The following is a 23,670-nucleotide window of genomic DNA, read 5'->3' on the forward strand; positions in this document are numbered from 1 at the left end:
GCAAACTCACAACAACAACAACTCAACAAATGTAATAGTGATGTAGTACTAGTATTTCCTAGTAATGTCTGGCCTTAAGTTTTGTTTCAACTATTTAGTGTGGCATTATCTTCTTACGCAATAAAAACTAGCTTTGGGCTTAATATAAATGAAATGTTTTGACAATTTTCAGTTAATATTGATTGACGGACAACCCTTGCCTCTAACATTCATTCAGTTTGGCCAGCAGTCTGTTGCACACACACAGGTGTCTGGACAGTAGGAGAAAGCTGCAGTGCCCGATAACAGCCCACAGCAAGAAGAGCATAGTCACACAAAAGCACAGCCAACCCATGGTTCAAGTCAACTCTCCTTCTGAGGTTGGAATGCTAACTAGTTTATTCCAGCAATACAAGTAACTGTTTATGATGGCTAATATAAATAAACTGGTCATTCTAATAATTTCTGACCTCTATACAAGTAATAGCTGATTTGCACTGATTCTAGTTTGTCTTCCAAAGCACCGAATCCAACTATATAAACACATTTAAACCTTTATATTATGAAAACTACAACATAGCAAAAACCTATTGCTAGTCAAGCTGGAATTAAATTAGAAAAATGGTTCTAGTTTGGCCCTGGTTTGAGCCCATATTAGTCCTCATGTAGACTTGTTTTGGTTCTATTCTAGACCAGGTTTACTTCTCAGTTTAGTCTGATGTAAGTCCCCATTGTAATATTTAGTATTGTGTGCAAATAAATTTCAATTCTACCTTTAGATCTTTCTCAATTCACCGTATGGAGCATTACAGTGAAATTATTGAGCATTACTAACTGTAGAATATCTAAGCAAACACATGAGCAAATAATATAAAAATGCAACAGAACAATAAAAAATGATATCATCTTATGTTATTTCTATGATACTCGCGTAAAAGTATGGAGTGATGTGATACTCTTTAACCCTAACTGGATTTGTCACCTGAATCACACTTGCTCCTCAGCTGAGAGGAAAACTCCACACATAAGTATAAATCACACAGTGAGCAGTTCACGGCTGTGTCCATCTTTTCACTACAACATTAATGTGATTCCCAGCAGGCAGATGCAGCCACAGCGCTTCCCTGTCCATCACTGCGCTCTGAGGGCACGTTGTCAGTGGGAGAATATACCACCTGGCTCCTAACTCATCAGAGGCACCCCGCTGGGAAGAAAACTGATGTTTATGGCAGCAGCGTTTCCCAAAGAGCATCTATTCTTCATCAGTGCAAGAACATTGGTCGATGTCAGCAAAGGGAGGGAGCAGAGGCCAGAATCTGTGTGTAGGTGATTCATCTCAGGACTGACCGGTGAGTGCAAGGGAGTGTCCACAGGGTATGACTTGGCTGGGGCTGCTGAGAGGACTGGCTGCTTGCCTCATGATTGCAACAGCGTTAAGTGGTATTACCTTGGTGAAATGCTCTTATAAGTCTACAAAACAGACTATGTGTCGGGAATGCACACTCACTCACTCGCATTATGCCTATCGCCTCCATTAATTTTATCAAAACTCTAAATGTAGTTGTAGAACAGCCCCAAGACTATAAATAATGTGTATATGTATTGGCAATGTATCAGTTACATCACTTCCATTCATTTAATTTGTACAGCAGAACCCTCTAAGCTTTTTCTGTCCAAGAATTCCACAAAATCATATCTCTCTCTCCTCCATCACCTCTTTGTAAGCATCACTTTACTCCATCTCCTCTTATTTTCTGCACAGGCCCGTCACAACAATTACCTGTCTCAATAAGTACTTGCACTTCTTGTGTAATGTATTATTATCTACTTATTTATTTACCACAGCTTTTAGTCACATGAAGTAGTATCACTATTATAGTTTTTTCAAGTTATTTTATGTAGTAATATATTGCAGTTCAAATGTTATTATAGTGAGATTGTTTTCTCCTCCATAGCCTCCATAGAACCAGCTCACTCTGCTCATCACCTCCTTAGTTAGAGCCTTATCTCGCTTACTCTAACACCGTGATGCTGTTCGTTTTATACAGTGTAATACTTGTAGCATTATTGCCACATATACAGATGAAGTCCATTTGATGAGTGTTAAGCTGTTAGACACAATTAAAAAGAGGACACATCTACATTGGTGTCCAGCTGTATGGAGGATTACAGTGTGAAGGTTAACAGATCCAGTAATCATGCACTGAACTCTGCCTGCACTATAACCTCTCTGGGTCAGTGATCACACAACTTCTAGGTTTTTAAATCAGAGTAGGGCAGTTGGAATAGATACCACATGTAGAACATTATCTGAACACTACCTCATCTCCTTTGTGAAACAGTGGCCTACATATGTCCTTTTCATATCATGTGGGCTTAATGATGCTCTTCTTTTCATATCATAAGAAACGTCGAATGTGGCAGCAAAAAGAAAATGAGTCTGTCACCTATCTCTCTCTCGAAGTACAGAGAATATGCATTAGTATAGGTGAGAATTGAATACTGGTACAGTCGTACGACTATATGTCGCCCCCCTCTCTGTAAATGCTGCTGTCAGGGTTGTCATTTTGGTTTTAAAATATTGAATTGACCCGGCTTTACATGATCCTGGTATTTTTACTATACTATGCTATACTGTCCGTAACTCAAGATGTGAATATTAATAAGAGACCAATCAGGTCAAGGACACTTCAATCAATTCAAACTATAACTGCTAGCCTGTATGAGCTTCATTTGACAGGAGTGAATGCTATGGGTGACTTCACACTCGCTTAGTCCACTTCTTTACACAATCTATGGCGATAAGTTGATGTAGCACGTATCGTGGCAGGCCTTGCATTAAGTGATATTTCAGCATGTTTGAGGGGGAATTTTACAGTGATTTCACATTTGTCTGATACTAACAGTAGTACTGATACCTAACCCCAACCAATGCAACTAAAGACACATTTCTTTTGTATTGATGTAATATCGTCTGAATATATTTATTGGGACACTCCAAAAATATCAAGCTACTAACTTTGTATCCCCCACTACTACATGAAAAGAGTGAGCCTCCATACTGCCAGTTAAACTCACATAAGTAATGGCTACACAGAGCATAGATTATCTGCTCTGTGAATTCTTTACTTAGGCTTGGCTCATATTAGAATTTCCTGTGGCTATTAATCTGTTTGCTGCACATCGAATAACCACTTCCTCTATAAATTGAATTAATAAATCATTACACTGATTTAGGTCTTAACCTGTTCCTAAGCTCTTGAGGTCCTGACAGTGTAATTTCAGAGCATTTCCTCTCTGTCATGTCTGCTCCCTTTGACTAATGGTGCCAGCAGCAGGTTGCATGTCTGGAACAACAACCGCGATCTGGACAGGTTCCCAGACTCAATAGTTGGTGGCCTCTGCCTCTGTCGGCTCTAATAAGCAAAGCTAGAACCCCAAAAAAGTGCCCAAAATGGAGCACATAAGACTGCGGTGTTCATGTTATAAGTAGCACTGTAAACACTAGCTCCGTTGTACAGTAAAATGTGATTAGTCCCTTGAGTGAATCCACATTCTATTAGTCCTTGAAAGTTTTATTGGCATTTAGAGCTGCCTAAATATTTCTCTAAGGACCCTATTTATTTTCATTAGGCTGTTCTGCCATGAGGGAAGTGTTTATTCTCTGGTGATGCCCGCATGCATAATACCTTGTCACCTTGGCAGTGGTAATAAAACAGCTAGTGGGCACAGCGCAGGGTGGAGCTAACTCTTGTTGGACTCATTAAAGCCCATTTGTTTGAGGGGGTAAGTATTTAGGGAGTGCTTAGAGAGGACATGTCTGACCTACCGCAGAACAGTCACTGGCAATCACCTGAATCTCATGTTGTCATAGAGACCGTCGTCACAGCTCGTAGGGACAATGGCGAGTAGTATCAAAATGCTGTGGATAAAACAGATACAGTAAAGGTGAGAATAAGATAAAGTTCAATTTAAATTCTTGCAATTAGAAAATTAATTAATTAATTACCATTTTCATATTAAACTGGCTACATTAGACTTAGACAAACAAGTTCTGTGATGCATTAACGTAATGTATTATTTAAGCAGTTTATATTTTAGACTTTTGTCAAATGTTGATGACCGTAGTCTAAAATGTGCAATCTTGACAGACAAATCCCATTTAGTTGCAGTGTTCTCCTTTCAGCTGCGAACACCTTTCCAGAGCTTAACCTAGGATCTTAGTGTGGTGTATTATGGTTAAATGATGAATTAGAAAACAGTGCATTATGATACTGTCATATTTTTCAAGACAAGCTGGCCTTGCCATGCATTAATGGGACGGCTGAACTTCTCAAAAACAAATAACGTGAAGACAAAGAATAATATATTCTGACTCATAAACAATAACATTTTATGAAATATCTGGGGAATAGTGTAGTTATGCATCTCCAGTATACCCTAGTTCTTCTTAGATTGGATTTGAAATGCATTGACCTCAAATATAAAACAGAGCACAAATGCACATGTAAAGTAATGTTGCCAAGCTGTCAATAAAGCTTCTCCAGAGTGAACTTCTACCATGCTGAGGTGGAGACTGATGATCTTTTCTGGGCAGTTGTTTAATGAATAGTCTGCTCCCTCCATCTGCCATCCTACACACTGCTCCTGAGTGCAGCTGACATCTGGCCCAGCTCTCTCGCCTAAAAGTAAAACTGAAGTATGTGAATTAATGTTTTCTTTTCTTTTTTTAAATAAATAAAACTGAGAAAAAACATACTTAACAGATACTATTTCAGTAGGCAGTCAACATGTGTGATAGAGAGACAACTAATGATACAAATAAGGAGGAACTTTGGGTTTTTTTTTAGCTTTTTTTATCTGCCTGTCATCTGTCATCTCTTCTGAGTAACATTAGCAGTGTAACTTTTTATGGGACAGTGTCTGCTATCTCCTTGGAATGCTCCACAGTAAGGCATTAAACCTATCAATTTACATGGAGACAAGCAGGAAATGCCACCGACTCAAGTTTTAGGTCATATCTGTAGATGGATAGATAAAAGCCTAGGGAAACACTGAAATATCTCGTTGAGAAAGCACTGATCCGTTTGACCTCGTGTGCATTTAATTTACCGCAGGCAGCTCTTTCCTTACCGTAGATTACCCACGTGGTCGTGCTTAATCTGAGGGACGCCACATGTTTAGTGGTTGCTGTCAAGGGATCGAGACTCGTGTGACTGTGGCTGTCCCGCCGTGCCAGCTCGGGTCGTTCTGTCTGGAGGAAAAAAAAAAAGAAAAGCAAAACATCTCTTCATTTGGATGTAAGCAAAGGGGAGGCAGAGGCCGCGGTTGTAAATTGGAGCGAGGAAACTCTGCGGGGCCAGGAGGACGATCAATACACTTTTTTTTTCATTTGATACCGCTTGTCCTCACTCAGATGTGATAACGTTAGCTGACACGGGACAATGGAACGGTTTGTATTCGGTGTATTTCTTTTTTGAAACGAGCGCAGACACGTCTCCAAAATCACACCTTGGTGCTCACTGTAGCGCAGCGCAAAGTGGAGGACAACTTCACTCCCAACTTCACTGGAATGATGCGTGGCTTTTATCCTCCTCTGCTCCTGGGTGTCGGGATTTTCTGTGCTGTGTGCAAAGGTAAAATACAGCCTATTCATACGATCTGTTGATAGACTGTGTTATTTTTCTCATTTAGTGTGTTGTGCGCTTGCCAAACTTGTACTTCCCTTTTCTCTTGAGTAAAATGCTTTGACCTTGATGGCAGTTATTGTATTATTGACAGTACTGCAGGCTACAGATGCACTGCTTGGACAGAATCTGGATTTGGCAGTAGGCCACTAAAATAGTCCTTGCCTTTAGTATTAATATTATATCAAGCCTATAATTTATCATGAGACTATTAGTATTTTATGGAGTGAGGTGGTGCTGTATTTTTGGTTGATAGGTAACCTTAATACACATTAGCAATGATACTATTGACTGAATTTTGTTATTATTCCACCTCCAAATGCAAAATAAATAAATTCTAAACAAATACAAAGCTATAAAGAAACATTTCCAGTTAGAAATGAAATGAAGTTGGCATTTTATATACCCATATTTTCATGAGCATAGAGCCTGTGGGATGTTTACTGTTTATCTATTATAATCAGACACTTTAGAAAAACCTATTCATTTCCAGTCTATTGAGGCGATAGGGAAGGTATCAATAATACCTTGTTTCACTGTCTCCACATTAAACATCCGCATTGACTGATAATACTTATTTCATGATTATATTTTGCTTATGTGTATACTAGTAGTGCACTATTTTTGGCCCTCTCCAGCATCTGTTGTCTAGTAGAGCATGTTTCTGTGCGATGGTCAGATAGTAGGATTAACCCCCCCTGAAGTAAAGATAGTCCCTGTGTTTGTGCTCTGAGGAGTCTGACTGTGGTTGATATCATGCAAAACAATGCTCTATAAGTTTGCATGTAGGCTATTGTGTAGATGCCTGGTCAGGTCCAGCTGTGCCCGAGTGTCCTTACCGTATGTCTGGCGATGGTAAGGCTTTGATTTGTGCTATGCCTTGTGGCTTTCCATAATAAACACACCACAACAGGCTTATCTGTTCTTACAGTCGCAGATGTGTTCACTGTTGTGTCAGCCAGTCTGAGGTTCAAACGACACTACATATGCATAAAATGTTTTTACATGTATGGGTCAAGACATTTTGAGAATGCCTCTAAGCATTAAAAACAGATTATGGTTTTTATAGAAACCGTATTTTGAAATGGCTTAAAACACTTTTCACTAAACAGGAACCAATTTATTTTGCCTGCAAATGTGTGGTTGGTCATTACTTAACTAACATTTTGAAATTTGATATCTAAAATTAGGGGGGATCAGAAGCAAAAGCAAAAGAAGTTATAGAAAATGTTTCACTTTTCTTCAAAACAATATAGTTCAGTAATAGCATTTTTGTGCTTAATATGTCCTTGTGTAACTGGCGTGTTGTTTTGAGTTTGGAGTACAGTATAGCTTTAGATACATTCAAAGCCTCAGTAATTCATGAACCAGTTATGACTCCAACATATAATGAACTATATCTTTATAATCTATTCTGGCTTTTGTGTTTTACATGATGTGACTTTCATTTTAACGGAATGAAGTTCAAGCAGAAGATGCAAAACAATTTTTAGCCATGAGAAGCTCTTCCCTTGAGTTTTTTTCCCCCGTAAGAATTGCCTCTGCCTGTCCATCATCATCAAGCACAAATTGAAGTGTTTTATCATTTCTAGAAAGGACCAGTAGAACTGTGGCCTTTGGCAGAACACCAGAGATCTACTCATTAAAATATGCAGTTACAAGTGTTCATACTTACTGATACAAGTGTTTCACACATCTTATAATTCCACAGTCATTGGGGTCAAATATACACTTGAGCAGGTGTTAAGACACTCCATCAGTCACATTAAGTGGCATTAGTTTAATACAACTGCTAAGCCCATTTCTTCTATTACCTACAAATGACATCAATGATTATTGTGCTGCTTTTTGCAGTAGTTTGCTAACCCTAATATAATTAGTTTCCTGTTCCCTTAGAAACTAGGTGTAAGATTAATGTGTCTTACACAGCAAACTCTGCACAAATGTGCTGAGCATAGAGCCACCAATAAATCAGATAACAATACCTGAAAAGGGTCATAATGTTGAACAAAATAAGTATCAAGTACTTCAGAGTACAAAGGATAGTCCCAATAGACTTTTTTTATTCATAAAATAAAAAAAAAATAAAAAAGTTTTGCTAAGAGATTAGCTAGTTTAACACAGTTTATAAAGAATACGGGTTTATCCTTTCTAATCTAAAACTGTGATCGGTCTTGAGTGTTTTGATATAATCACAAGACAAGCTGAATCATAATACAGGCCTAATCATGAATTATCCTGTAATCACTGTAATTCTTCCACAGCATGAAAACAACGTGGCCTTTTAATGACATGCTACTTTATTTTATGATTGCGCTTTGATTTTTACACAATTGCTAATTGTCAATGAAAGTCTGGGAGTCCCTGCTTAGACTGCTGCCCCCACGACCCGGCCCCGGATAAGCGGAAGAAAATGGATGGATGGATGCTAATTGTCAATGAAATATTTGAAAATTAAAGCAGCTAACAGTGTGGTTTATATCAAAATGTACTGCTTAATCAATCATTGTTTTATCTCTTTCAGTGTCGGAAGGCCAGGAGGTAGTGGATGACTCTCCATCTCCAGTTTATTCCTCCATCATATTCCAAGTGGGCCATGTAGACCATGTGTTTGTGCAGCAGAACAGGCCTGAGGCAGCAGCTAACTCCATCCTCAAGTCTCAGACACAGAGCTTCCTCATCACTGGCTCCAGAGCTGGGCCCCTTCAGCCAGCAGTTAATGCTTCCTATGGACCCCTGTCTGTAGATGCTCCCATCACTCCAGACCTGCTCCTCAGTGGATACAAGATCCAGCCAGTCATCTTAACGCGCCAGGTGCGTTCCTCCTCACCTGTGGTGAAAATCCTGTTCCACATGTCTTCACAGGGGGACATCTCTGTGGCAGAAGGCATCAGGAGTGAAGGCAGTGGAGCTAAGAGCAAAGATGGGGCTCATTGTGTGACCGCCTACGCCTTTTGGGAGACCAGAGAAGTCCGTGGGGCATGTTGGGTATCTCCTGGTGGTTTCTGTGTGGCTCAGCTAAAGCCAGAACCAGCGTGGTTCAGCTCTTCCAGCCGCTCGGGCAGCTCCAGTGGAGAGACAGGGAGGAGCGAGGGCGTGCGTGGGCTCCAGGGGAACCAAGCGGAGGTGTACTTCCAAAGCCGCAGTGAGCTGACAGGCCCATGCACCCCTCAGGACAGCCTGCAGAGACTGTGGGTGGGCCGGGCCAGAGCTCCTCAGGGCTCAGGGACACCCATGAGGCGCATAGGGAGTGTCACCCTGCTCCGGACACCACCAGGAAACCCCACCTATCTGCGACTCAGGCTGGGAGGAGCTGTGGTCATCCAGACCTCGTCCAAACCACTGAAGACCACTGATGTAGCCACCTTTTACATTTTCTTGGCCAGCATTTCTACCTTGGAGAACTTTACTCTGAGGTAAGCTATAATCTTCACTTTAAAATTGGTTTTCCCCATAAGAACACTGAAAGTAGAAGGCCACACATCTACAGTTAACTACACACTCTGAAATAATAATATCCATAGCACTTTTTTACCTCTCCTAACTGTTAAATACTTAATACTGAGCTGTAAAGCCATCTTCAGTGTTAAATCTTACACTGGTCTCTGGTGCATGGTGGTTAAATGGTTTGTAATGAAAACCAGGAACAGCCGATCAATTTGAATGAGATCATAGCTAAACCCTAGGAGGAAATCCTTCTTAATCCCATTCAAACTGTATTGTAGGATGCAATTAATTTTCCAAAGATGCATCTTTGTATGCTACATATTCCATTTTACATTGAAAGTTTATTTTCCTTAATGGGAAACTAAAGGCACACAGACAAACAGGCAGGTTCAATAACTAGGGCTTATAGGAGGTAAAATGAAACATTTTGGGCTTTTGTTGTTCAGTTGACAAGTATCAATATTATTTAACATTTTTCATATAAAAGTTCAAGTGCAAGGTTTTACCATGGTAAAGGAGACCCATTATGCAAAATCAACTTTTTAGAGCTTTTAGAGGTTTTCTTTAAAGATTGAATTAGCCCTTTAGTTAAGCACAGCAAGGCTCACAGTGGTCAAATTCAAGGCACAATTTACAAGTTTATGTTCTACGTCAAAGTTTTAGTGCGCTTCACCTTATTAAACCTTGTCACAGCATATCCTTTGCAACATTACACTATCCTCTTCACCCACTAATATAACGACAGTGAAGGCAATAGCCATATCTTTTATTTTGAAGGTGGAACATATTTATCCACCCAGGGCTCTTTGAAATTCTACTAGTAACAATTCCAACTTACAAACACTTAGATGTGGGAGTGCAGCTTATGTCATGCAGTGTTTTTAGAGAGCTGTGGTAGAACAGAAGAGAGAATGTGTCCAAAAGGGGAGCAAGTATTGTATTTATTTCGCAAACAGCATGTGTAATATCTTAAAACAGAACAGATGGTCGAGACAGAATGTAAAAAATATTTATTCTATAGTCAAATGTAGGGCTGCAACAATCGCTATTATTTTTGTACTCGACTATTTACTTCGATTGACTAATTGATGCATTTTTTTAACTTTCCGTAAAATATCCTTAAAAGCATGTTAGGCTGCTCTCAGACTAGCCCAATTGACCTGTGCCCAAGCATGGATAGCCCCTAATGTGCTGTAGTGTGAGTGCAAAAGGGACTTTGGCCTGGTTGGAGGAGGTGGGCCAAAGCACAGCACGGTTGCTCATGTCCACGTACACGCACCATTTATGTTTATGAGCCCTGTCTTGTGCTGAGAGGATAGACGATAAGAGGGGAAAAAAGAATGATCTCTGCTCCAAACTCACGTCGAATCCGCGCTCACTTTTATTAATGCCTGGCTCGCGTCACTCAGACTTATCTAGTTTTCCTACTTTTGAATATAAGAAGTTAAAACTCACTGTGGAGGCATGAATAAGTCAGTGAAGAACCCATGTCCTAGCACTGTATGACATGTCTTGCCTGAGGCTACAAGGTGACAGAGACCCCTTGTGAATGTATGTGGGATTGAGTGCTTATCTATTACTCTTTGTGTCTGTAGCCCACCTCAGGCCCTAAGTGGCTTGTGGCTTTAGTCAGCTTGTCAGGAGGAGGAAATCTTGTCCCTGCAATAATATCTCACTTGTAGCACCAGAGCCTCTCTCTAACCATATCTTATCTGAGTGCTGTGTTTTGTTCTGGTGGAAACACAATAATTATTCATATGTGCCGTGTTGCTGAGTGTGCAGGAGACAAGTGTTTAGGGCTCTCATCAAGCTTTATTTGCCTTGAACCATACGGCACCGGCACGCACTCTGAAGTGGGATCATTGTGATGTACAGTATGTTTGAGCATCTTCATGAAAGATAAGCCCCATGCATTTAAATGGTTACTTAAGGCGCTTGAATAGTGATAGGCCTCGGTATCAAGGCCTGGTAGTAAAATGCTCCATTGCCAACATGACTGGTGTCTTCTAGCGTCTCTTCTAGCTTCATAAATTACCACCACATTATATCCTGTCTATCTCCACTTCTCACTTGGTCCGGGAAGTTATAGAGAGCAGTCTTCCATAAACAAGGAAATAATTGGGAAATGATTCACCGGTTTCCCTATCTCAACATCCAACTAACATTTGAACAAGGTTCTCTGGGTATTTGGCTTCATAAATAATGCATCTATTTAATGGAGCTGCAAAACAAATAACTAACATCCTCCTCGCTCCTTTGGGTGAAGCTGAACTTAATATAAATGCATCCATGCCACATTAAGACACACTTTTTCACTGTTTTTTTAAAGTTCGGCTCAATGTCGTCTGAAACTCAGGAGGAAATATGATATTTCAAAAGATTAAAAGGCTTGTTTTTTATGCTCTTTACTTGGCTTAATGTGTTTGTTTGAAACGCCAGACAAATTTCAAACTAATCCAACGTTCTAGTGAAATACCGCAAACATACAAAGCTGACGGTAATCTGGAGCAGGATGCAAGTAAATCTAAAGACACAGACATATACATTTATTAATCCATTGGTGGTTAAGGCTATAGCCTTGTCTGGAAATCCCAGTACTCTTCCTAGATGTCAGGTTTACCATCATGAGGGCATGCATACACCAACACAAACAGACATAACCCTAGCAACTCAAATTATTCCAACTAAACTGTCCAGATGCCGGGCAGAAAGAGACACTCGACCCTATGGCACACTGATGTTTGGTACAAGCGTTCCACCTGAGATGTCCTTGATTGCAGTTCACTGTATCTTCCTCTGCTTTAGCTGCTTTATTCAGGTCAATGGACCCAGCCCATATATTTTTGACCTACTACCCAGTGCCTCTGTTGCATTGGACCAGATGAGGAGGCAAGCGGCTAGGATCCAGCCATTAGGTCCAAGTGGAGACTGGCTGGGAGACACTTGGCAGTGATTGAGATGTTGGGCAGGAGAAATCCCTGTTCTACTTCACTCACTGGGTCAAGATTGAGTCCATTTCAGAAGGGTTAGGACAGATAATCTGCGCTTCTGATTGAAAATCAAACACTAGTTTCACCCACTGTGCAAGAGATCTGAGATAAAGGCTTGGATTATATGGATGCATCTGCCCATCTAATAAACAAGACCGTCCGAACATTTGTAGTAATTCTCACATACTCAAATTTCAAATAGTTCATGTATTATTCTATTACCTAATAAATGTGTGATGTGTAACATCAGTGTGTTTCGTTGAAATACAGAAGTATGTACAATAGAGAAGCCTATGTCCAAGCATAAGACTCCAGCCAGTTCACAACTATAACGTTAGCATTTCCTTCCATTAAAGAATGTTCTTTAAAAAAGAAAGAAAGTCTAAGTGACAGCAAAAGAAAAGGCCTAATTAGAAATGCCATTGGAGTAAATCACCATAATTGTTAATTGTAGAAAAGCCTTGTCAGCTCAGCCTAAACTTTAGCCTGATTAGTTAATGTAATTAAAGGCGAGCTGACTTTTGGACCCTGGATGTCTTTAAACACAGATGTGGGATGGTTTGGGAGGGTGTGCTGTGAAGTGGCTCTATACAGGTCGATATTCACTCTGTCTTCTACCTCACGAGCACTGCCTCTGAGTGACAAAGACAAAGAGCTGGGACAGGACTGGCTCAAATGAGGTTTCTCTGCGGGAGTCTGGGTCTGTCTGTAGATCTGGAGTCACTCATCCAGGAAGGACTAGGGACTGAAATACTGCCTCACTAAGGAAGCATTTACATTATACTCATAAGTTGATTACTCTTTGAGATAAAAAATATTCAACAAATCTGCCAAGTATGTCATGCCAAAGTTCCATTTGAATGTAATGTAATTCAGCATTTAGTTTTAATTACTTGAACTTCTGGACTTGTAAGCTCAACCTCTTCAGTCTTGTCGTTTACAAAGACAGAAGACTTGAGGTGAATTATTGCTCTTTTATGTATTTATCTTAAACTGCGTGGAGAATTTAAAGAATTTCAAACATCATCTAAGTGAGTATCAGAGATTGCAGTTTGCTTCATAACAAGTTGTTTGGTTTGTGAAAATGAAAACATTTCGTCTAAATATTTATAATCTATCAAAGTGACAATAAGTACGATACACAATGTGTGTGCGTCTTTAACATCAAAAGAAAATCATGGTTTGTAAATCATGTGTTCAAAGGTACATTTTATATATATATATATATATATATATATATATATATGGCGGGGGGATAAGTTTCTGTAATGTCATACATGTGTAACATTCCAGGGAGATAAGCAAGTTACATTGTGCAGTAGTTTTCCACTTAAATACTGTCCATTGAACAACATAAGATATACATCTCAATTTATTAAGTAGTCCATCAATAATTTAGCACATAAACCAGACATGTAAAGTGACAATGACATAAAACATTACCCTCAAATACAGTGCAGCCAGCTTAGTAATTGTGCCTCTGTTGATTCTTTTGCTATCACATCTCACAACATATTTGATATAAGGGCCAATCATTATCTTACTTATTGGATATTTAACCAAATATTAACTTGGTTTCTATCTAGAATAAATAAATGATTGGAATCTCATTGACTCAGACCGCCAGCTGTGACCTTGACCCTCACTGTATATTGATCAGCTTGTTACTGTGCTGCTGTTGAGTGTTTTCCTGTCCATTCATTTACACGTTCTGCACAAGTCAATACTGTCTGTATTCATAGTTGTTTTTTTTTCTTTTACTCTTGGCTATTAAAATGCTGCTCTGTGACTGGAGACATGCACCGAGCTGCTGGAGCGAATCCAAGACAGATTGTTTTATTGTTTACAAGTCGTCTAGTTCGACAAACCTGTTTGAGTATGTATTATTTTCTATGCATTCAGCCACGGTGAATGTTATACTTGAGTGGAGCCCTGTAATGCAAAACACACATAGAAGATACAATATGGTCACGCATGTGGCTTGAATATTGGCTATAAAATGTATACCTTGGACTGCACTGTATGGCTAACATAACAATACAATAAGTATTTGTTAGTGCATTGACCCATGCTTTTTGTAACAGATATCTCTATCTCACCCAAGTCTCTCAAAGAACAAATTCTTGTAACCTGTCTGACATTTTGTGGCATATCCTCACTTGTTTTGAAGCATGACCTTATTCCAGTGGGAGTGTACCACCCCTGTTGAATTTTTAAACTATTCCCGGCATAAATAGGACAGAAATCTGCAGGAGTTCACAGTGATGAGAGTCAGGTAAAATCACTCACACTGCAGCCTAAAAGAAGGCTTGTCCTCTTTTGAATCTTTACCAGAAAAAAGTGATAGCTCCTCATTCATTTATTAATGGTTTGGAAAGATTGTCTAGGCCTGTGGGGTTTTAAAGGCATTTTTTAAATTTAGTTAACTAGTTGATATAGCTTTATATTTAATATATATTATATAAAATTGTCTTGACCTTACCCACCTATTGTACATGGGAGAGGGGGTGGGGGAATTCTGGGTTTGAAAACCCAGAATCTTCTTGCTGAGAGGTGAGAGTTCTAGCCACTTAACCACTCTGCCTGGTTTTAAACTGTTACAGGATGAAATAGGTATGGTTGCGTAAAATGGGGTGACTGTCCTAACGCAGCCAATTCACCTCATCTCAAAACATAATATATCACTCTTGCTTCTAGGTTTTCAATCACTAAAATATTTCAATGCTGGGAGTACTTTCACAAGAAAAGTCTGACACCTTTACCTTGGCTGCTGAAAACAATTTTGATGTATTCTTAACTAGATAAGATGGCATTTTCCAAGGACAGAAGTTTGCCAGTTATTTATTTATTTTTCTTAAGTTATTCTTCTTGCGAATCTTAAGTTACAGTTTTCCTTTATTGCATTATACGGATTGATAACATTAGGTAAACAGTCCAGATTGTGAAGTAGGACCATTGCCGTCACACTATAGTCCTCCTCTCACAGTGTATATTCTATTTGACCTGACTTGAAACTTTGCTTTAACCACACACTTTGAATTTGGAATGCTCTTGTGTCATGTCAAAACTCAACAGAGGCTTGCTGGTTGGAAAATCAAAGCTTCTCTGTTCATGGGACCTCACAGGCCGTCTAGTTCATCTGCATTATTCATAAAAAGCATGCTCCCTGTCCTCTCTTATCCTCTGTGTGTGATTCTGAGTGCGTGAATGAACCCACTGATTAACTGATTCTCCCCAGGGCTGGGGGAAATTTAACATGCCTGCTAATTCTCTCTGTCTGCAACCTGCGGCAGCATTAGCAAACTTGAAATGTATGAAGTGCATATGTACAGTCTGATAGGGTGTGCCAGGGAGGACAAGAGGAATCACAGAGACATGGAAATATTGTTTAAGTTGGTAGTGTTGTAAAGATGGCTAATAGGGATGGATGAGGCAAGATCTCGTGCCATAAGATCACGTTTGATTGTGCACACAGCAAAATGATCTTGTGACATTTAAAACAGGTCAAACATGGGGTGAGGTCTTGTTCATGGACCCAATCTCAGGTCTCTTCTAATATTGTGGGAATTGTGTCTCTTTCTAACCTTAAGACGCTGATATCAAATACTTCTGGGAAATAGGATTGTCACAAATATTTATATTATTGCATATCAGCATTTTTTTTTTTTTTTTAATTATAAAATATATCTTAATGGTGCTAGCCATATGCATCAACAACAACAATCTGATCTATTGTTTTCCCATATCTGATGTTAGCAGTTCTTGACATTAGCATTATGTGTCAGCCACACAGCATCTTTATCTGAAGCTGGTTCACAAGTCAATGCTGTAGAGATTAGATGTGTTTCAAGGAGAAGCTGAACTACTGATTAAAGACCATGGATGAAGCAAATACTGTTACGTGAATGAAGTTAAAATAATTATAATAATAACTTTGTAGTTTAATAAGCTTACACAACACATTTGTCACATTCTTAAACATGCACCCTTATTTAAAGAAGAAAATGGGTTCATGCTGTTTCCCCAGCATGTCTATAAAATATTATAGTTTATTTTACAATGTTATAATCATAACAAAATTACACAAATCCGGACAAATACAATCTCAGGGACAGCTAAAACTGTGCTATTTTTACACATTATAAAGTAAGGCTTTTGTACACTTGTGCCCTCATTTTATTCCCTTTCAGTACATCTTTATTTTAACTCTGATATTATTGTATACATGGCCTTATGTGTTGTACCACATTATTAACATATTACATTATTTACATGGATATTCATGAGACACACAATGTAATTATAGCAATTATAGCAATGGGCTAATTTCCATCCATTGTCCCGCATAAGCTTTCTAAACCAGTTTACATAGACACTGGATGCTAGGCGGGTGAAGAATCTTGCCAAAGGACACACTGATAGTATGCACTACCACCACTGCTGTGTGGTATTCCCTGTAGTCTCCCATCCTGGCACTCCCCAGGCCCAACCTTGCTCAGCTTTTGAGGTCAGACAAGATCAGGCATTCACAAGTTGGTATGCCCATATTCTGAATCTACTACTTCTGCAGTTTGTGCAGTGTAGAATGCATTGCACCGTCTAGTAGAAGTTCACTATTTGTAGCTACACCTACAAGCTGATCATTTGATCCTATTGCTTAAACTCAATATTAACTGCTGCATATACCAATCCGATCTCCACATGTACATGCCTATATTCACCACAATATATACTTGCAATAGTCTTAAAAATGTTACCCCCAAAAAACTTGTATGACTCCCACATACTCTCCATACCGTCCTTTCCCTGCTCCTCCTGTTGCTCCTGCCTAACCCTGTGCGTGCCTCTTTACTGCAGGGCGACAGTGAAGAGCGGCCTGTCCTTCAACGCTGCTCGCCCCAGTGACTCTGCTCTGTGGGACATCGTGGTAGAACCGGGCCTCGGCGCCACTCCCTACACCGTCTCCGTCTTCTGCCAGAGGAAAGTGGCTGTGACTGCAAAGAGGTCAGTGCTGATGTGTACGTGAGCAAACAGCCAAATGCCCACGTACTGCAGCGGCGGGGGGCTCCTGCTCTACACATGAGGGCTTTTATTGCCTGCTATTGCCTCAGAGAGATCAGTCAGTTTTACTGCCATCATAAGAGGGAGTTATGATCAGTTGACAGCACATGTTATTTAAGAAGTTGAGGCTCAAAAAGTTTTGCTTGATGATATTAAAGTTGTCACGATACAAACAAATTCTCTTAATATAAAGTTTGATACCACAGTGATAATTAAAAAGCACTCTTTTTAGTTAATACAATTTTTAGTTTTTTTAATAGTACTTTCTGTTTGTTACCATGTGGTCTCATACTAGTTCAGATAAAACTCAAGATCAGCCTAAAACTAGTTTAAAAATGTCCTGTTTATATGATTTTTCTTTTTTCTTTTTTTTTGTATCAATACCTGCTCAAATAGTATTTAGTTCTTCAGCCACCATGGCACTGAACTGTCCCGCTTATGAAATCAACATTTAATGCCAGTATTATTTTGTTTTTGATCAATATAAGGAATTGCCCACCCTTACAGTTTATAATGTCTTTGTGAAGGAAATTAAGTGTAGTATGGAAAAAAAAAACTACACCAGTTAAGTTCTGAGCATAAAACAGCATGATTTGATGCAGTTAGCACTGGCACAGTCTCATGCTTTGTTCAATTTAAGGTGAATGAAAGAAACTAGATGGTCGGTATAGGGTTGTCTCTGTCAGACAGAATATTCACCAGAGACTCAGGTTTAGGGGAAAGAAGCTGAATTATAGTTAATGCCCAAAATCTGGAGTGTCATTTTCCCAGTCTTGATTTATTTGGTATTTCTAACACAATTCCATTTTGTTTGAAGTCATTGTTAGACTTACCTTGAAATGATAGAGTGGCTTTGACAGGTTATCAGTCCTCCTGAATAAACAATGATCTTCACCCAGGGCTTGATGCAATGTTTTGAAAATCCTTTTGCTGGCCCAATTATTCAGCAGCAAAGACGTTTTATCACAGTGTAAAGTTAAAGGTTTGGAAATTACAAAAGGCAGTTTAATGTGTCTGTGATTATAGCAGTGTGCCTTCAGGTCAATTGCACTTAACAATGCTGCATTTATTTACTGGAGTAAATCTGAGCAAATCTCTTCATATTTTATTCAAAGAAAATCTGATGCCATAGTTATGCTTGTAAAATTGTATAGGATTATTTAGATGAATGTTTGAACCTCATAATCAAACCACTTAAATAGTTTACTTTTCATATCCATATATAATATAATATCAATAAATATTAATTAGGATAAGTATCATGGTCTGATAATCTCTTCAAATGTTCAGAGCAGATCTTTGCTAGAGTAAATCTCCCCAAAAGCACAGACTATTTAAGAAAATGTATTTCTGTCAACTGGACAAACATTTTTTTAATAATGAATACGGTTTGCCACTAATCCATTCAATTCACTCTTAAAAAAAATATTGGCTAATTGACAGAATTCAATTTTCTTTTGCAATGGAACCTACCTGGACGACTGATTATACACACATCTTCAACAATAACTGTAATTGCTTAAGCAACCTTGGAAATTGTATTAATATTGTTAACCAGGCTCAATTCCAACTTTGCTCTTTACCTGAACTGAGCTAATTCAACCGAACTCAAACTTCTACTTTCAACTTCTACATTTTTAATACTACACTGTTGACAGTTTCAGGTACTGTGAAAGAAATAAAACCTTTCAATAATATATTTTTCAAGCATGATGGCTGAATGGGACCTGATAGTCCTTTTTGTCTTTACAAGTCCAGATTTTTAAACAGAAGCATACAAATGATCAGCGCTTCTTTCACCAGGAAAATGATATCACTGAATCAAATATATGATACCTCTTCACTAATATCACTAATCACTTTGACTTATGTCTTTGTTATTCATTCACTCCCCATACTTTCCAATCTGGGCCATCACTCCCTGACCACCACCAACTGCACTCACACGCCACATTCATATAGAGGCAAGTTGGGTTTGGCAAGTGTCTTGTCTAAGGACACAACCACAGAAAGAAATGAACTATACAGGCTTAACTGGCAACAGAGATAATGAAATGAAGAGGGAATTTAAAAATCACATCACGTCATTTTTTTATCTGTATACAAAATAGGGCAGGGTAATTATTCAAATTTTAATCAAAAAGAATTAAGATTGAGATTCAGTCATGCCTAATCGTCAGTGATCAGCTTGGGTCTTTTTAATCGAGATTTCCACAGCTAAACCTGTCAGTGGTGGTTTAGATCAGAGTTCAGACATTGGAGTGTGGCTGGGCAATATGGTTAGAAAAATGTAATTGTGATCTCATTGACGAGAAGTTATTTTGGTAAAGCTGTCGTATTGTGATTATCTAATTTATTTGAGTGTAGCTGTGTGCTCCAACCCACTCCTCCTGTTGGTCGCCCTCAGCAATGTAGTGAGTGATTGACAGGTGAATTAACCAATTATAATGAGTTAAACTTTCAGAAGAAGCAGATGACTTAAATAATTTCTTCAAGGCAATTTAATGATACTAACTTTTGCATGAAACGTGATAAAATCGTAATATGTCTCCAGAAAATCATGGTATACATATACTTTGGAGGATGAAATTCCACTTATTTTTTGTGTTAAATGGCACAGATTAGAGTTTATATCATCTTTATTCATGGAATCAATACTGAATAAGAAAAAATAAAATCCAAATCAGTCAACATGAGAAAAAAGTGATCCCCTTTTTCACCTCAGTATCCAGCCCTAACAACATTAAGACCATTTATTTTACATTTATATAACTTCCCATATCTCTGTCTGATTGCAGTTTTGTTTGCAGCTACTGTCAAAGGCACCTCTGCCCAGCAACCCCTGTATATCCGCACAGACACAGCAGCCAGCGGTGGTCCGACCCACTTATTCATAATCATCTGTAATCACTGCTACGTTATCCAGGCTTAAGCGCTCGCACGTCCAGGAAGGGAGATTAGGAGGCACAGATAGTCCAAGTCTTGTCTCGTGCACTGAGCCTCATAACATAGCACACTGGCAGAAAGATACAAGGTTCAACCCGTCTGCTTTGAAGTGATGGTATATTCACACTTTAAAGATACAGGGATTTCCAGGAAAAAAAAATGACATTAACTGTGTCTGTGGACATCTCCTGCATTGCATTTAACCACAATCAAATCAAAATCGTATAGCAATTTGAATTGTTCCCACATTTAGCCAAATACAATTCTTCTGCGAAACCTTTCCTTTTTTAAAATATTTGGCGATGTTTTGGGTTTTTTTTTATGCGATTATACTGCCTTGTTTGAATTTAAAAAAGAAAAACAAATACTCTTTTGAGGCAATGGCAGTGTATTCTCATAAGGGAGCTGCAGGGGCAACTATGCTTTGCTTTAATGTAATATAGAAACATGTCAATTCCATGTACAAAACTCTTAAGAAATACTACTCATGCAGTACCAAAATGTTCTGAAATGACTCTTGTTTGATCCAATTTAAATGTCTGGCGCTGTCAATGGGCTCATGAGTCCACATGAAAACTCCAATCAGTGTTTTTCTTGTAGAGTTCTAATGATTCGCACACCGCACCTGTAAAGTCATGGTACCTCACTAATGCCTGTCATTATCCAAATGGTTGATCCAATAAATAAATCTGAGGCAGTGTTTTCGTTGCTTTTTACTCATGAAAAACATGCAATTTCTCTTTTAAAGCCCTTTCATTTGTGACCTAGAACCTCATATCAAGGTTCATTACGCCTTTTCACCACGGTACACACCATTCCGGCTATTTATCGTTGAATTCCTTTTAGTAAATAGCCCGGATGTGTCGGCTTTCATACCGTATAGGTTTATGTTTGTCCTTGCTACCACGTTTCTCCATCGGCGGCTCTTTTTCTAAAGCATATTATTTTAGTCATGCACAGTTTGTTTGCTCTATATGCAAACTTTTTTTATTTCAAAGTGCCATGGCTCCATTCTCATTCTGCTCCTTTCTCTCTTTGATCTGTTCAACTGGCAGATCTTCCTCCTCTCCCTCCCCACCATCAAATAGCATCACATGGCATTTCTTTGACAATCCTTTGACCAGAATACTTGGGCCTAGTCTCTCTGCCAGCACACTTAATCTTACTTTTACATTCTCACCTTTCTCTCTCATCCGCCGCTGGAAATGAGTCCTCTTGTGGGTTTCCTCACTCGCAGTTTGACGGCTACCCAGCGGTTCACAGAATTAATTTATATTTTTCTATTTTCATGGCCCTGCATCTATTTTCCCACTGTTTACATGGTTTTCATAATAAATGCATGAGAGCACACGCCTCACCTCAACTTTTTTGCTCATTCTTTGCTGCTTGCTTTATTTTATTTTTGGTATATGTCCACAAACTTTAAAAGGTGTGTAAGGAAATAGCTGGACTGAAGATAGATGTGAGAATTTCTGTTATAGAAAATGAGACAACAGAGTCCAGAATATAACAAACACCAAACTAATAAACCTTTTCTCAAATCTCTACGTTGCTGTTTGTCCATTTTCAAGTGCCATTTTCAAAACACCACTTCACACTTGCCACCAATTATTGTAACGAGGTGTCTCTGGCAAATGATTAATCTGTAAATGCATTAGTAGTAGCATCGTATTCTTTTTACAATTTATATCTTACAGTGCATTTATTGGAAGTCAAGATGCTTAAATATTGATACTCAAAGGAGACAGATTATTTTCTAACAAATGTAGATCATTCTTTAACATTTTGTTCATTGTAAATCAGAAATTTGATGTAAAATGGCTTAAAGTTAAAATGGCTTGTATTATGCAAAATCAACTTTTTTTGAGATTTCTATCATGTTATAACATCATTTCCTCTTCAGAACCGAGATCTCTCCCGGGCCCCATTTGAACCCCCCCTCACCTACGCTTCCACACAATAATTCGCCATAAATGTATAAAAGCATGATACAAAACAGTACACTTCAATTTCACAAACCTCATGAAATGTACGGTAGTTTAATAGGGGAATGCATACCGATTGTAATATTATAGCACTCTGAAGGTGGAGTGACTTAGCACAGAGAGCAAAGGGAAGGGAATCGTTGTTTCTGGCAAATGTAGCATTTTCAAAACAATAAAAGCTAACATGGAGATCTAAATATGTCATGTGTTAGCAGTTAATACTCAATAGAAGTAAAATACCCCCTCTTTAATAACAGAAATGAGACCACTGACTTCTGTTAAAAAAATAAAAATAAAATGTACAATTGATGAGCCCTGCCTTTTCATAGTTCCTCCATACCAAACACTGGCTCGTCATTTAGTTTTTTGTTTTTGTTTTTTATTATTATTATTATAAGTATATTATAAAAGTATATAAGTGTATACAAAATACAGTATATGTCATTTTTATCTTTTGTACTCACACAGGGGTCTTCTGGAGGTCTTGCAGCTGGACTTTGTGCCCAGTGATATTGCAGAACACATTGAGAGTCAGATGATCTCGTGGCGTTTGGAGATTCCAGGAAATGTGAAAGATGTGGGCCTGATCCGAATGTACACGGCACAAAGAGACTATGTGGGCCTTGCTCCGCTGGTCATGGTAAGAAAACCACACACAAAAACACTTTTCACGTTTAGCTATTATGAACATGACAAGAAAGTTTTTACAAAATGGCTCCACGGTTGAAAGGCCAAGTGATGGAGTGGTTACAATAGCAGTAATAACTTTGCCATTTTACTCTTTGGCCAGATTTGTCTAAAAGCTTTTGTGTAAAGACTTTTGAAATTTTTTGTATTGTTGTTGAAATGTTTTTCTGTGATTAGGAACATTTAATATTTAATAATATAATCTAAACTGCTAATACCACTAGTTCTGGGCAATGGCAGGAACAATGGCAATAATAATAATAATAAATAAAAAAAAATCATCAGACTAAATTCCTGCATATGGGGGAAGAGCTCTAGGTGCCCTTACTTACATAGGGTTTGACAAGCACCAAAGGGTGTCTGTTGTATTTTGGCTTGCTCCCTCTTCTTCAACCATAAACTGTATATACTTCAAGCTCTGGATGCAAGTGACTCCTAATAAAAAATCTGAGCTCCTCTCTCTGTAACTGCTGCTGTCAGGCTCGTCATTCTGGAATGTCACTACACCACTAGATAAATCAACTGTGCCCCAGTATAGGACAACCCAGCCCCTGCACTGCACAGGATAAGTGCATATAACAACATGAGGAGCACCCTGCTCCAGTGTATAACTCCCGATATAAGCTATACTGCACATAGGTGGGTTTGGTCCAAACGCTCATCCAATTTAATGTGGCAAGTCAGCACAATAAGCATCTCCTAAAGATTTTGAGCCCTGTTCAATTAAATACACTAGGGCTGTAGACGCTTGACTTTTGTACTAGCACTACTACGCCTCATGCATACTATGCATGAGCTATGTACTGACTCTGAGCGGAGAGGAGCTGGGGACAGCAGCGAGGTGACTAGTGAGACTCTTTCATAGGCTGAAATCAAAGGCTGTGGGCT

General features: G+C 38.8%; 2 protein-coding genes across 2 annotated transcripts in view; both read left to right on the forward strand.

Annotated features, from left to right (window-relative positions):
- LOC117379502 (WD40 repeat-containing protein SMU1) overlaps positions 1–23,670 on the forward strand; it is a 218,067-nt gene that overhangs the window by 79,047 nt on the left and 115,350 nt on the right. The gene's annotated exons all lie outside the window — the stretch shown is intronic.
- The window catches only part of si:dkey-1d7.3 (transmembrane protein 132D), a 39,497-nt gene continuing 20,995 nt past the window's right edge, over positions 5,169–23,670 (forward strand). The window contains exons 1-4 of the mRNA XM_033976401.2: positions 5,169–5,615; positions 8,191–9,082; positions 16,961–17,107; positions 22,564–22,735. Of these exons, the coding sequence (XP_033832292.2) occupies positions 5,552–5,615; positions 8,191–9,082; positions 16,961–17,107; positions 22,564–22,735 (1,275 nt within the window). The 5' untranslated portion in view covers positions 5,169–5,551. The remainder of the gene's footprint in view (positions 5,616–8,190; positions 9,083–16,960; positions 17,108–22,563; positions 22,736–23,670) is intronic.

Source organism: Periophthalmus magnuspinnatus, chromosome 12, assembly GCF_009829125.3.
Source record: "Periophthalmus magnuspinnatus isolate fPerMag1 chromosome 12, fPerMag1.2.pri, whole genome shotgun sequence".
NCBI lineage: Eukaryota > Metazoa > Chordata > Actinopteri > Gobiiformes > Gobiidae > Periophthalmus > Periophthalmus magnuspinnatus.